At 40.7% G+C, this 15,745-nt stretch overlaps 1 protein-coding gene across 2 annotated transcripts in view; it reads left to right on the top strand.

The window, feature by feature from the left end:
- The first annotated feature begins 682 nt into the window (after window positions 1–682).
- Window positions 683–15,745, top strand: part of NEBL (nebulette) — a 269,278-nt gene continuing 254,215 nt past the window's right edge. Inside the window, exons 1-2 of one of the 2 annotated variants that reach the window (XM_040591580.1) lie at window positions 683–1,296; window positions 2,307–2,401. In XM_040591580.1, the coding sequence (XP_040447514.1) occupies window positions 1,228–1,296; window positions 2,307–2,401 (164 nt within the window). In that variant the 5' untranslated portion in view covers window positions 683–1,227. The remainder of the gene's footprint in view (window positions 1,297–2,306; window positions 2,402–15,745) is intronic. The other variant, XM_040591578.1, reaches the window with a different exon arrangement.

Below are 15,745 nucleotides of genomic sequence, written 5' to 3'. Positions count from 1 at the left end.
CAACCAGTGCATAAAAGTTGGGTTGCTAAGGCAGAATTATAGCCAAGTATTCCGGTTGAGCTGGCTGCATTCTGATTACTTAATAACACCCAAGTATGTGCAGAATTTGTCCTTGCTGTGCGCCAGAGCGCTGCACTACTGAAAAAAAAACCTCAGAAAAGGCTGCACTGCACCGGCTTAAGCACTTTCATCAGCGCGGTTTGTATTCCAGGTAGTTAAACACAGCTACGGAAAAATGCGCGACTCCTCGCTGCACCGCTCCCGCGGCACTAGCAAGTCAAAACCGACCGGCCCCAGGCTGCTCCGAGGCGCTGGATGCGCCCTGCGGGCTGCGATGCGATCGCCCCGCGGGACCGCCGCCCGCCCGTGCCCGTGCCCGTCCCCGTGCCCGTGAGGGTCGCCCGCGGGGAGGCGGCGGCACGCGCCCGAGAGCAGGGCGGGACGTGAAGGCGGCGGAGCGCGCAGCCCGCCTCGCGCCTCCAGCGGCCCCGCGGGGGAAGCCGGGGCCCCGCGCCCGCCCCGCGCCCGCCCCGCTCGGCAGGTGCCCGCCGGCGCTCGGCCAGGCCTCGGGCCTAACTTCGGGGAACGGCCGAGCCCCCCCCGCGGCCCGGCAGCGCCGCAGCTCCTTCCCGCCCTCCCTCCCGCCGCGGCGAGGGGTGGGCGCCGCCACAGCGCGCCTCGGGCAGGTGCGCCCGGGAGGCGGCCGCAGCGCCGCGCCCCCCCCCCCCCCCCGCCTCAGGGCGGCGGCGCGGAGCCCGCCATCGTGCCCCGCTCGGGGCGGCTGCGGCGCGGGGCTCGCCCTCCCCTCCCCTCCCCTCCCCTCCCCTCGCTGCGGGCCGCGCCGCGCCGGTGGGCTTGGCTTGGCTTGCGGCTGCAGCCCGGAGCTCGGCGTGAGTCACCCAGCCCGCGGCGCGGGGAGCCGAGCGCGCAAGCACACGGAGGAGGCGGTGGGGGCGGGCGGCGGCGAGCGGGCGGGGGCGACAGGCACCGGCTCCCCGCCCGCCCACTCACACATGCTGCCGAGCCGCAGTCAGCTGGAGCGCCGCTTCCTCCCCAGCCGCCGCCGATGACCTCCTCGCCCGCCGGCAGCTGCTGAGGACCCCCGGCGTCCCCGCCAGGGCAGGGGATGGTAGATCGGCCGCCCGGAGCCCCGTCCAGCCCAGCCAGCCGCACCGCAGCCTCGGCCGCCGCCGTCCGCGGGAGCCGCAGCCCGAGAGGAGCCGCAAAATGAACCCCCAGTGCGCCCGCTGTGGCAAAGTGGTCTATCCCACCGAGAAAGTCAACTGCCTGGACAAGGTGCTGGGGCGCGGGCGGGCGGGGACGGCGCCTCCCGGACGTGCTCGCCCTGCGCCCCGCTCCCTTCGGCTCCGGCGGGGCGGGCCGGGCCGGGCCGGCGGGGGAGCGGGCCGGGCCGGCAGGTGGCAAACGCAGCGCCTCAGGGGCTGCCGCTGCGCCGGCATCTGCGCCGCCACCGCCGGGCGACAGCCGCCGTGTCATCGCGCTGGCGGGGGGCGAGCGGGGGCCGCGGCGGGCCGGGGAGCCCCGGCGGCGCCCGCCCGGGGAGTGACGGCGCTGGGGGCCGGCGGCGGGTCCCCGCGGCCCCCCCCCGGCTTCCCGGGGGACGGAGCGGTGGGCGGCCGCTGCCCGGCTGTAGTTGTCGGCGCCTCCCCGAGCCGGGGCGGCTTCGGTCGCTCCTCACGCCATGGCTGCCTCGGCGGGGCCGGGGGCCGGGGCAGCGGCGTGGCGACAGCCCCGTCCCTTGGGGGTGTCCCCGGTGACGCCGGTTATCGCCGAGCTCCGTAAATAGCAGCAATGAGGCAGTGACAGATGCGCCAAAGTAACGTCCCCGGAAAGGCAAGGCGGTAGGAGCTACCGGAGGAAAATACCGTATTATATGCTAAATTTAGCGTCTCTTCAGCGCACCAAAAAGCCAGCCGTCACATTAGTTAGTGATTTTATTCGCATATTATTGCGTTCTTGGCAAGCGGTGTCATTTTTTTCGTTAACAAGGCAAAACATCAAACTCCTGCCTCAGTTACCTTTAAAATAATCCCGGCACAGTCAGCTGTGGTGGTGGTGGTCCTGTGGTCCTGAGCATTCACCTTCATAGAGAATTTACATTTTTGAGAGTGTTTCCGAAGCACCTTTGGTTTCGTGTGAAAGTAATTCTTTTGATTTAGTTTGCAGAAATCTATAATGCATGGCCAAAATACTGACATGTCATTGTGTTTTTATATTTACTGTACCCTAACATAGCTTTCAAAACATCAGTATCATAAGTAATTCTACTTTATGTTTCTTTGCAGTACTGGCATAAAGGATGTTTCCACTGTGAAGTTTGCAAAATGGCTTTGAACATGAATAACTACAAAGGATATGAAAAGAAACCTTATTGCAATGCGTAAGTATTGTAAATGTCAAGTCTTGCAGAAATGCACATGAAAAGAAAACCTGGCTGTGGATATTATCAAATAGGTATCGTCATGCTGTAAAAACTTAATCTAGAGATATAGTGGTGCAGTCTAGAGCAGTTTAGTATCTTTTCAGATGGTGTATTCTACTTGCATTGAAGTGTTAGGAGATGAAAATAATGGATTATCATGTGTTTAGGTAGTGTTTTAGTATCAGATGTCAGGATGCAGGTCCGTGCCTTCCGGAAAGTGTCGGATCTGGTGCTGTCTCGTATTTACAGTCATTATTGGCCTGCTGGATTACAGTTGTCCATTATGCAGCTCTCTGTTCATGCTTATGGACCTGGTCAGCATTTTGTAATAAGAAAACAAACAGAGTGCTTCTCTGTTGTGTAGTTTACCAGAGACAATATCCTGTCAGAGATCGTGACAACCTGTTTTTAAAACTGTTACGTTGTTCACGTATCTCAGATTGCTAAACTAGATATTTACAAAATCCCAGTTATCTAGTGCTTCGTACTGTTTTGTATTTTGCTTCTTTCTTAGATTTTGATAAAGAAAATAGGTTCATTTTGGTTGTAGAGTATAATCATTATTACTATTTTACATTATTACTATATTACACTTTTAGATTTGGTTATGTGGGTTTTGAAGAGTGCTTTGATGTTTGGCTTGCAACTACTGTAGAAGAGCATTTTAGTGCATGTAGAAAAAAGATGCTTATTGTTGTTTGTGCCATGCTGCTAAGATTTTCTAAGTGCGTATCAGTATGTTTTAATCTTTAGAAACAGTTATAATATGCTTTGTTAGAAGGATATCTGAAGAATTTGGAATGAAATTTGATCTTATATGTTACTCATTATTTTCACCTTTACATACTTTAAACAGGTTTTAAGAGACAGAATTTTGAAACTATAGGCATGATGTAATTTTTTCAGAAATATTTTCATGTACTTGTGTGTGTGTGTATATATACGCACTCATATAATATCTTAAAATGTTTATTTCATGCTCAGGTAGATGGTTTATGGTTGGCCATTACTAGAATAGTTCAAAAGCATATGCGTATTTCTTCCAGGCTAAAATTGAACCTGGTCAGTGCTTATCTGTCTAAAATACGAGTTTTGTTATAAAAACACCTGTGCTGCCAAGACTTGAAACACCTGTTTCCAGTGGGCACAGTTGTACTTGGATTGCTTTAGGAACATACGGAGTTACATACATCGTTTTCTAGCTTTCCTTGAAGTGCTCTACAGTGTATGGGGGTGACATTAGACCTCTTGTAATAGTGTTGTTGGTTCCCAGTCTTAATGTGTTGTAGAGAAAGCTCTGTAGGAGGGGGATGTTCATGCTTCAACAAGTGACACAATACAGGTTGAGACTAACCTAGAGGTTATTTGCCCTAGATGAGACTCTGCTTGTGGTGCTATTCAAGTTGAAGTATTAATACAGGCTTACATCCTTTACAGGGATTAAAACCCTAAGAATACGTTGGTGCTTTTTACCTGAGTTTTTGTGGTTAAATTTCAGTGATGATGCTTTGGTTGCTTGATTTTTCCTACATAATCAGATACTTACTTGTACTTAATAAAACTCTGTTTACAAAGTCTCTTCCATGCTATGCACTGGTGTTTCCATGCTGTGCATGTTTAACTTCTGTTGTAGCAGAGGTCTTTCATCTACATAATTAGGCTACGTGGTATGTCTTTCTATTTATGGATGAGGGTAAATAAGGCAGATGGTTATGTTATGTACTGTTCAGGTGCTATTCTTCCTCGTTGTTGCTTTAATGAGCTTTGTAGTAGTGATCCTTGAAAAAAATAATCTCTGTCTTGGCAATGTCCCTCAAACCTGATATATGAAATGGGAAGAAACAACATAAACCCATGAAAGAACAGGTTTCTTCTATTAAAAAAGAGGCAAAATTTAATGTGAATGTCAGCAATGTGTATTCTGTTCTTAAGTGTTGGTAAACTTAACTTTGGTGTTTTTTTTTTTTTTTTTTTAGAGAAACTAATCAAATAATCTAAGTAATTTCAAGTGTTCTATAGAATCATGAAGGGAAGACCAAGGTGTGTTTTGTGGTTTCAACAAACTTTAATGTCCTTTAAAAGAGGGATAAGGTGTTTATGCAAAACTGTTTTGAGAATACAGTTTTAAAATACTATATTTTGACACAGTACTCTTGTATCTCGATGGTTACTTATTTGCAAAGCAGACGCCATTATAGTATTTCAGATTATGATGTATCTTGCAATGTTCATTAGTAAGAGGCAAATCCATTTTTATGTTAAGTACTGCTTGATCTGAAAATCTGTGAAGAATGCAAATTTACTCAAACACCTACAAGTACTTGACAAAGAGCAATTACTGTTAGACTGTTTATTGAGGACATCCATCAATGAGAGTATAATTTTTAGATAAAAGTGAAGAAGTATGCACTATGAATAGGAGAGCAATACCATGAAGTTGTTTAGTAGGTGTGGAAGCCATAGTTAGCTTTTTGTAAGGACAAGTTGAAACGCACCAGTAATCTCTATCTGTTTGTTAGTTCACAGGTTAGATAATGCACTTGAGTATATTTTGTCCTTTAAACTTAAAATATTCCACTCTTTTTCAGACATTAGTATTTTTTGCTGCATTAGTGGCAAAGATCAGAAGTTACTTTAACTGTGAAACATAATTGTGTTTCTATTAATACAAGAAAAATATACTGATTTCTGAATGTTCCATCTATGCTTTTGGTGGAGGAGGGTAAGGTCAGATGGATTAGCAGGAAGTTGCAAACCAAAAAGGAATATATTGTGAAATACACTAATTCAGTGACCATTAGAAAGGAGCAGAAATACTTGTAAATGCAGGATTCTGCTTTTTTTAAGGGCAAGTTTTTTGTTGGGCAGCTTGTCACATTTCCAGCTAAATGGTTGTATATGTTCTTTGTGATAAGGATACAGTGATAGCAAAAGTAATGACTCGGCTACTGACATAGTAGAACTGGTACAGGTCAAGAAGCTGAGTTGCCTAGTATTGCAGTTCTGATACTGCTTTTGTAGGTTGTAGGTTTATGAAAGATTTTGCAGCTGGGTTAGAGGGAAGATTTGTCAATGTGTGCTTGTGTATAATGTGGCTTTGAAAAGAATGATCTTTGTGTTAGAGTTTCCATGAAGTTCCTTGATCTGTCTCCTTTAAACATTTCAGTTCTCTTACTTGTAGAGAAAAGACTGTACAACTTTGTTCCCTCTCTTTTTTATTATTTACATATTTTGTGAGCTGTTTGAGTCAGGATAGTTTATCTCTGCTTGTTTGTATAATGCTTAGCATATCATGCTTTTATCTCAGCTGGGACCTTTGAGTAGTACAGTACTCTCATGACGTATGGTATTGTGTTTCTCACTTTACTTGCATTCATGTTTCATCTGAAAGGTCTCGTACACAACATTTTGAAGCTTGTAGATGCTTAGCATGTGGACACTGCTAGGTTTACCTTAACTTTAGTCTTGCCTTTTATTTGCTGCCTGACGAGATATGCCGTGTTGCCTCATTTGTGAAATAATGTTGATGAAACTTAAGGGCTTGGTCTTGTAGTCCAGTTTTGCAGTTCAACCAGGTGCTGAATTGTGGGAAGCAGGTGAATGAGCAATTCTTTGTCTCTGTGAACATGCATATAGGTAGTAAAAGAAAAGTTAGGACAGGTAAAATGGCTTGTGTAATGATGATTTGTTAAATCAAGGTGGCTTTAATGCAAAGCTGAACCCATATTCCACTTTAATATCTGCAGATAGAGATTATTAAATACTTCTTTAATATATACGGAGATGATAAGAAGAACAGTTGTTGTTATTTGCAAACTCAGAACTGATTCTTCCAGCTGCAAATAACCCAAGATGATGCAAGGAAGTGAATAGCATTTTGGCAGCTAACCATCTGTGTACTAGTTCTCGAGCTTGTTAAATGATTGAATCATGTAGGATGATTATATGGTTACTTATTGTTACGAATATTCACATATATACTTTTTTTGACAGATTCACTAGACCAAAACACAAGACTACTTTTTATGCAAAATGTAGAAGCTGAAATGCATATTTTTGGAATGTTATCTCCGCATTAGCTATACCTGCTGATGCAAACAGACTTCCTGCATGTGTGAACACATCCAACAGAGATGTATTTTTTAATTTCTGCAAAACCTGAAAGCTTAAGCTTCTGCAGACCTGATATACTGTCTTGCCAAAGGCAAACAACCTCAGTATTTGAACAAATTCTTCTGAAGTATTTAGTATCTAAAATTTTGCTAATTGCCTGCAGACAGGTTAGCTTCATTCAAGATTTTATTTATGACAGCTACCATATGGAATGATTACATAACTTTAACATTTAAATCTACTGTCATCAGTCTTAGCGTGGATTATTGACATGAAAAACTCATCACTTTATTTTTTCTAGATTTAATTTCTTTTTAACTTACGCCAGTATGAAATAGATATGCAAATACATTTGAAATATTGTGATGTTAGAATTATAGTGCAGTTTCGATCTGCAAGTGCAGTCAAGCTTTACATTTTAAGATACCATATAGGAGGGATGAAAAATGAAAAAGTTATTGTCTGTCAGCTTGGAAAATGTAAAAAAATGGTACAACTTTCTGGACAGTCAGATGGGCTGGAAAATGGATGCAGTTGTTTGTAATCAGTGGATGAATGTGGCCATTAAATAGAACCCATTGTCCTGAAAGGTGAACTTATGTATAGAAGTTTGGTTTTAGCTGTGAAACATGAGTGGGGTTTCTTTCTAGCAGTCAGAAAGCTTCTAGGAGGTGACTAGGAGTGTGATGATACTATTCTTACTAAAAATAGCTGGCTTTATCTTATTTTTAAGTATTGATTTCAACAGGTGATTATTTCTCAGTTTAAATATGGCAGGAAGAAAGAAAATGAGTAGGCAAGGAGCAGGAAGAATAATCCATCTGAAATATGATGGAGCTACTTCTAAGAGTTGCGGTAAAGAGAACACACAGAGTAAACAGATTTTTGTTTGCTAATTCTCCATCTTCAACTGTTACTGAACAGCTTATTTAGGGTAAAAAGGTAACGGTGAGTTTGGGTTGAGGAGGAAGGTTGTTTTGTAGCATGGTTAACCTTAGTCAGTTATGTGTGGTTTTTTATTATTTTATTTTGGGTTTTTCAGCTGTTTCTGATAATTAGATTTGTTCAAAAGTAAGCTATTACATAGGTCAACCCAAAATGGTCATTCTTATAAAAAGAAACAACTCAGAAACTCCCATGCAAATCTTCTAGAAAGCAAGAATTTGCACTTTATCTCTTTATTAATTTTGTGTATTGAAGACTTTCCTCTTAGGATGTAATAGAAAATCAGTAATGCAAATAAGAGAACCACTAGAAAAACAGCTGGTAAGGGTCTCAAGTCAGAGCCAAATACACCCATGACATTTAAGTCTGTTATTTCTTGTTCAGCGTCCTGTAAGTATGGACTTCAGTGTTTGAAAACAGTTATGTCTCCCCTCAGCAATCTTTTCATTAAACACAACAGCTCTCTTTCCTCATAGATTGTATTTTCTGATAATTCTTGTTTCTCTGCCTTCAGTTATCTCCCAAGGGTGTATATATATGTGTGTTACATGTATATATATATATAATTTGAATTGCAATACCCAATGGAGCATTACCATAACTGGTAGAACAGCAGATATGCCTATCAACTCATATATAATTTTTCTCCTAAGTCCCAGTATGGTCTTTGCAATTTTGTTGTTGTTGTTGCAAACCCCAACCTATTGTTAAGTCATCTTTAGATTGTTGTGGGCTACAGTTTTATCTTTCTATGCAGAATTGCTACCTCAGCAGTTGTTATTATCCATTATCTGAGCAGTTAATTGTTCTTGGCTAAGCACAGAATCTTCCACTTGCTTCTCATTGAACTAGATTTCCATTTTCCCCCAAGCTGTTTCTCCAATTTGTCAAGTTCATTTTATATTGTAATTTTGTTCTCTAATGTGCTTACAGCCCCCTCCTATCAAGCTATCAACCCTCCCACCAGAGAGCCTGTAAGCACATAGCAAATTTAATAAGTGTAATCTTCATTTCATCACCCAGGTTGCTAGTTGAAGGCCTGGGAGGGTATTGGGAGCAGTATGTACTGCGTAGTCTGATGTAGCCTTCCCTTCTGTAGTGAGCAGTGATGAATGAGTGAAGTACTTTATCTTCTCTGCCTATTCCTGGAGTGTTAGATCAAATGTTAAGTTCTGCATGAGAAAGAAAGTAAAATTGTGAAAGAACGTAACCATTGTGGATATTTATGCAATCTCTTCTTAAATATGAGGGACAGCTACAAGTAGAGGGAACATACATTCCTGCTGCTTGGTGCTGTATAGTATCTTACTTGGTTAATTGAGTATTAAGTCCGAATTACTATTGGTGGTATTCAGTAATGAAAAGGAAAGTAGGACGAGAAGCTGAGCCTATGTGATAGAACAATTGAAGTAGCTTTTTAGGCAAAATATATTTGAGTCTCTGAAAGGTGTTTGATATATATCTTTAACTCTTTGAAGAAAGCATAGGAAAACACTGCAGGAGTTACTGTATATGGTGCATGAGGCAGATGGTGGTTAGTTGCAAAGGAATTACTGAAGAATAATTGTTGCTGACAGTCAGCTGTTGGGAAGAGTTGAGAAGTTTTGAGTGCTTTGACTTTGAGTAATGGGATGCAAAAACATTTTGCAGGTTCCATTTCAGCGTGTTCAGTTGGCTGTGTCCTGATTTCATGTTTGATCAAGACCTGCATATGACACCTTGTATGTGCTGGTGAGTGTGCAGTGAGAGGTCTCTGTGAGCGTCAACAGGCCCCTTGGTTTGTGTTGTTGCAAGCTGTGGAGAGCACCACAGAGTGCTACAGCTTACCTGCAGCCAGCCTGCTTCTCTGCTGGTGCGAATGGAGTGGAAGAACTGTCTGGAGGGAGACGAGTTTTTAGGCGTTTTCTATCAGAGCAGGTGAATTCTCAGACTGCATTGAGCCAGTACTGTCACATCTAGTACCTGATGTGAACATAGGGTCTGTGTTGGGAATTCACATATTTTAATATTCTGTCCATTGGTGTAATTGCTCTAAAGGGACAATTACAATAAACAGGAAATGTGCAAGTGAGTATTTTACATTTTGTTTTATTTTTATGCTAGAGTGCACTAAACATGACATTCAAAGCTATTAGCAAGAAAGGCTTATAGCAATCCTTGCTGTGTGGGATCCTGATCTGTTGCCAGTTTATGTCTTGGCTCAAGTAAACACATGTTTTTAATTTATATGACCACTGGTCATCGTACACTGCAGATAGTTTTTCCAAGGAAGAATATTACATCTCGTCAGTACCTGTGTCATAGAATATATTGAACAAAAATTCTTAGGAGACTGTAGTTACAGAGTCACAATTTCAGTAACTGGCATTTTCTTTGCTTCCTAGTATCTTAGACACTGCTGATGCTCAACGTAATCTTGATTTTTCTTAACAGCTGTTACTCTCCATACTCATTCCTAAAGATTGATAAAATTTGTTTCATTGTATTTACTGAAATATTTAGGCAACAGAACAATAGGTGAAATTTTTTGATTCTAGATAATTTACTTATTTGCATTTCATAGCTTGAGCTTTGGAAGAGGTGATAACCAGTTGTAGCAAGCTTGTGAAATCTTGATGGTATGTTTTGTTAACAGTGATTTTGATTTAACTGTTTGGGGTCTTAAATTTTCTAAGTCATAACATTTCCTATCATATTTGCCAAAGGACTTAAAAAAAAAAAAAAAAGTATTTTCACTTGGCTGAATTTTAATTTAGGTTCTGTGTAGCTCTGCTAATGCTGTTGATGGTTGCAAGTAAGTCTGCTGTCCTGATAAACTCTATGTACTTTATAAAGCTTGAAGAAAAATAAGTGTATGTTCCAATCTTCCATGTTTACTTTGAATTTCCAGAGTTGGTGATGTCAGAATGACATCATGTCAGTCAGCTCAGTGTCAAGAAGCATGTTTTGCTGTTTGCATAAAATGTCATGGGAAGCTTGCTGTAATTATCCAGACAACATACAGTCTTGGCTGAGTGGTCAATTAATGTTATCTTTTTAATTTTGAATATTGTGGTTTGCTTACAGAAACTTTGCTAAATTTAGAGATTGTAGAAGTTTCACTGAGGGCAGAGTCTGACTGTGTGATGTTGAGGTTCCTTGAAAAGGAGACAGTAGGCAGGACTTGCAAGGTAGAAGTTTGCCGTAAGTACTTGTTGAATAACTGGTCTGCCTGAATATAAGTGACACCGACCAGTTCATGCTGCCTCTAGTTATGTCATCTCACACAGCAACTTCTTGAAAAAACAAAAAGACACATTAATTCACCTTCTTGATTCTCAGATCAGTCCATTTCTTCTCTTTGTGCCTCCCTCTGCCTTCTGATGTTAGAGCTGACATTGCATGAGAGTTGGCCAAGCTATTTTCCTTTGCTTTCTGTTCATGTTGCCTGTATACCTTTTATTTGTACCAGGAGGAAGTCTGGGTAACGAGCAGTGCAGAATTTTTAGTCTCTCATATTTCTTCCTCCACCCGACTCTCCTGCTCTCCTGCTCCAAATCCTCCTGTTCTCAGTTGCGGTGGAATTGTGTGATGGTAGCTGATCCCATAACATCCTAATAGGAGGAGGGCACAAAAATGTGCTATCAGTGTCACACTTGAGAGAAGACTACAGCAGCTTAGTTTTAAAAATGAAAACCTAATTGTAATTTGGCCAGTAATCATTTAAACATATATTGCAAAGACTTTTCTGGGAAGTGCATAGTTACTTTTTAAAGAGGATTTCTTAAAACGTAGAACTATATGGAAACTGTTTAAATTTCCTCCCGACTTCACAGTTTCAAAAATTCACAGTAGATTCCCCACCCCGCCTTAGGAGAGCAAATGCTCGGAGGTGGTCCACCACCATGTTCTGCCTCTCTAAATGGCAGCATTTTTTACACAGGTGTATTGATACAATGCCAGTTTCACAAATTTAAAAATAAATTTGTTCTGTACTTACTTTAGTTACACCTCAGTGTGTTTTTTTTTTTTTTTTTAACTTGGCAAACTAAATGTTAATAGCTGGTTTTGTTTTGTTTTGTTCCGGTTTTAGTTTGGAAGAATTCAATATTTGTAATGCAATCTTTGTGACATCAGAAAACTATAAATAGAAATACTTAGGGAAAGATTTTTTTTTTAAAAAGGATGCTGATTTCAGATTTAATTAAAATGCAAATGGCTAGGTTTGTGGAGGAGAAAAGTGTTGAAAAGTGGAAAAAAGCATGGGCTATTTCTGCTAAATAGTGTAGAGTACCATACATTCAACACAGTGGGATATTCACGTGTTGCATTGCACTGGTGTGCATCTGCACATGCAACAGGGAAGAAATTTCTGATGATTTGCCAGGTTATACAAAAAGAAAGGGGGCCAATATGAGGATTTCGAGCAGCAGAAATGCTCAGTAGGTGGTTGACCGAGAAGATGGTTGCCACTGTTAGAACTGGCATGCTTGGTATGTTGCTGTAAGGGAGGTTGCAGTCTGTGTTTTTAAGAACCAGCCTGAAAATATAGATGTAGAAAAGCAAAGCTTCCTAAGGGACTCAAATATTTCTTTTTTTGGAGCTACAGTTTGTGTTTGTTACAGTGGTGCTAGCACCTTTGTTGATGTTAGTGTTTGATGGGTAGCAGAGGAGTGATATTGATGGGGGGTGAATAAACAGGAGTGCCTTTTGATAGAAGCTTTGTTCAAAAAAAGAGTTGCCAAATGGCCCATTGTGTAGGTGTATTTGATACAAATTTTGCTGTAACATAGGAAGATCTAATTTGAAGTAGTTGATAGGAATTGTCAGGCTATCAGAAAACAGATGAAGTTTGTTACAACAGTTACTAGCATAACTTGCTGAAACACTGTGGCATTAGCACAAAATTGTTAGGAAGGATGGGGAAAGGGAAAACCAGGCTGGAGGAAAAAATATCAAAAGATATATTTAGAAGAACAGTATTTTCTGGAATATGTGAAAGAAATTGACAACTCTAGTAAATGATACTGAGAAGTAAGTATTATGGGAAACTTAACAGTGATGATGTGTCTACTTACGCAAGGGGAAAAAACCAAACCAGAATGCATGCATGCAGAGAAAGCCAGCATAGACAGAAAAGAGAAAAAAATAATTTATAAAAATGTTTGTTGAGCTTTTCAGTTTAGCAACAGCAAACTAAATTTCTGAAATGGTCACGCTTTTGAGTCTTTGATTAGGAATGGGGTACTATCATGGTGTGTGATCAGTAGGGGTATGTCCTGAGCTTTTGGCTTATTTTGATCTGAAGGTCAAAAAGGAGATTAAATACAGTCATTCTCGGATAACTCACTATTTAAACTGCTATGTGGCTTATATTATAGTTGTGTCAGAAATGTTGGAAATCCGTATTAACAAGAATGGAAGAAGCTGGAAGAAGAAAAAGGAAGAGCAAGTAGATGAGCTTTGGTTGGGTTAATGGTCAGTCTGCTCCATCTCATGCTTCTCCATGCAGCCAGGTCTCAGTTCTGAGTTATGTTAATTCTGCAATTACTTTAATAAAAAATTGATACTCAGAATAGAATAAGATATACTGTTTTTATATGAAATATATTTTAGTTTATTGGCACTGCAGGTACTGAAGACTTCATCCTGATTTAAGGAACTTGCAGTAAGGTTTATTAATTCCTGAGAAATATCAGGACAACTGGAAGAAAGTATAGTTTTTCACTTAATTTTATGCTCCATGAAAAGTGTTTCTGTGCACTAAAATAATAAGCTACTAAGCAGTGTGCCCAGGAAGATGAAAAGCTTGAGGGGGAAACTAAGAAGTATGGTGACAGTTGTGTGAGAATGAGCACAGGATATATGATTAGTTTTTCTGGTAGTCTAATGCAAGCAAGGGTATATTGCAAACTTCCTTTTCTTCCAGTGAGATGAAGGCAGATATTCTACTGAGCAGTAATAATTTACATTGGTGCTGTTAATGTTTTGCACTTACTGATTACGAACAATAATCATAGCCAAAGAATTATTTTTGGAGTTTGTCTTGAAATGTAAGAGATCATCTGTTTCTGTAGGCTACTAAGGTGCTTCAGAATTCAGTACTATTCAGTACCTACAAATATTTTCATAAAACTTGGAAAACTTAAAAATAATTTATAAATAGGGATTTCTGTACTTGTTACTTCAAGAAGTTTGGAAAGGCATTCTGAGGTCCAAACACAGGCTGGTCAAGCCTTGTATTAATTCTTGCTTGTGCTAAAGACTTTCAGGATTGACTCTTGTCTTTGTGGAGGAGAGATTTGAAAGAGTAGCGTCCAATTTCTTGAAGTGACTAAATGCTTGAGTTTCACAACCATGCTACTACTGTTTCAAGCCTCATTTGGGTCAGCAGCAGCAGGAGTCTTTCTTACTGCCTGAAAGGCAATTACAGATTATGTCTCCTATGCAGAATAATAGTGTATGTGGAATATATTAACAAAGGGAAAATTTAAGCTTGTCAAGCTGGATATGGATGCAAAGGAGACTGTAATGTGCTTTTAGAAGTTTAAGGCAATAGGGTAAAAATGGTTATTTTTCTCTAATTACTTATTTCACCCTGAGGACAATGGCAGCTCCCCTTTTTCATAGCTTTCTCCATCCATCCTGTCACTTCTGCTGTGCTGGAGATGTAGGCTCTGGCAGACCTAGTTTGGTAAGCAAACAGGCCCTTTTGCTTTCTTCTGCCATTTTTCTTTGTGCGTTGGCAAAGCCACCTGGCTGTTTGGTGTCAGCTCTCTCCAGTGAGTTTCTCATCTCCATTGCATGCCTCAGGTGTGACAGTAATTCAGCATCTGATGTGCTGTGAGCACTGCCTGTGGTGTGTGAGACAGGTGTGACTCCCTTGTATTTTCCATCTGCACTGTTTGTATACATCTTGGGTCTTGTGTAAATGTGTCAGGGTCTCTTTTTGATGTCTTCAAAAACACTGCTCCAATAAGGCATTACTTCACAAATGGGATAACAGCTATTAATACATACAGTTAACAGTAACTATACATCTTACAAAGAAATAGGAACTGCATGTTCGGGGACAAACTTATAATGGATCTTTAAAGTAGATTATCAGTTCATAGTAATAATTAATACTATTTAATTTTACACCTGTTATTATTTTTTTCAGTGGAATGATTTCTTACCAGGAGATTTTTTGCATGAATCATGAATCTGCCAGTTTCAACCCCCCCTACCCCCCCGGTAGGAATCTGTATTTTAACTGTGTTGGTTTTATAGTACCAGAATGCTTAATTTCATGGACAAAGTATTTAGCTTTGTTAGTTGGACTTATTTTGCTTAGGTGTATTTTACCGAAGAGCACATTAAAATATTATGTGTATTAATTATATACATTAGTTTTATTGTAGTTGTATATTTAGAGTTATGATGAAAAATTACAAAATAGAACCTATGAATGTGGAAGGAGATAAAATGCATTATTTTCAAGAGCATGGAGTTGTAACATAGCTGGGGTTCTTTACTATAGCTTCTGAGGAATAGCTGTTTTAAGGGAAAATGTTTTTTGAAGAACATTTCGAATATTAAAAAAAATATTCCACATCACGGTTCTTCTCAAAAAAGATCTTTTCCCCAACTACGTGTAATGTTAAGAATGCTTTGCATATTCATGTAACTGGATGTGAGAAGCTCTGCTGCTCTGTGAGGTATGGGAGGAAGTTTGAAGGAAATTCGTGGTAGTGATGGCCTTGTGGAGCACTTCAACACACGGAGTTTATAGCTGTTGTTGTCTCCAGTTTTTATTTTTTTCTTATTAGATATATGGGTTTTTTTTAATTTTATCAGGGCTTTATTAACAACTGTGTTGTTTCTTTTTTTTATATAGGCTTCAATTAACATTTCTGGTCCACTTCTCATTACTTCAATATATCAAGCAGTGTCTTGGAAAGACTATCCACAACAAATATGTAAAGTGGAGTCATGAATTTGAGTGTAGTTAACTCTGAACAATCCCAAGAATGTTAAAATGCTTACAAAGACAGTATTTCAATATATTCCAATTTGATTTTCTCCCAAGCACATAGACCTAACTTACTTAGAATTGGATTCCTTACCTTCTATGGTTTGTGTTTCCTATATGATTGTTCTGGAAGGTTTTGGCTCAAGGTCTAAACCCTATGGTGTTCCTGCTGAAGTTTTTGGTCTTACAATGAAGTTACAGAAAAAAATTTAGTCTTATAAACCAATCAACATTTGGAACTTGATGTCTTC

The sequence above is a fragment of the Falco naumanni genome, chromosome 4 (genome assembly GCF_017639655.2).
Source record: "Falco naumanni isolate bFalNau1 chromosome 4, bFalNau1.pat, whole genome shotgun sequence".
NCBI lineage: Eukaryota > Metazoa > Chordata > Aves > Falconiformes > Falconidae > Falco > Falco naumanni.
Note: the sequence above shows the minus strand (reverse complement) of the source record. Positions and strands in the feature narration are given on the sequence as shown.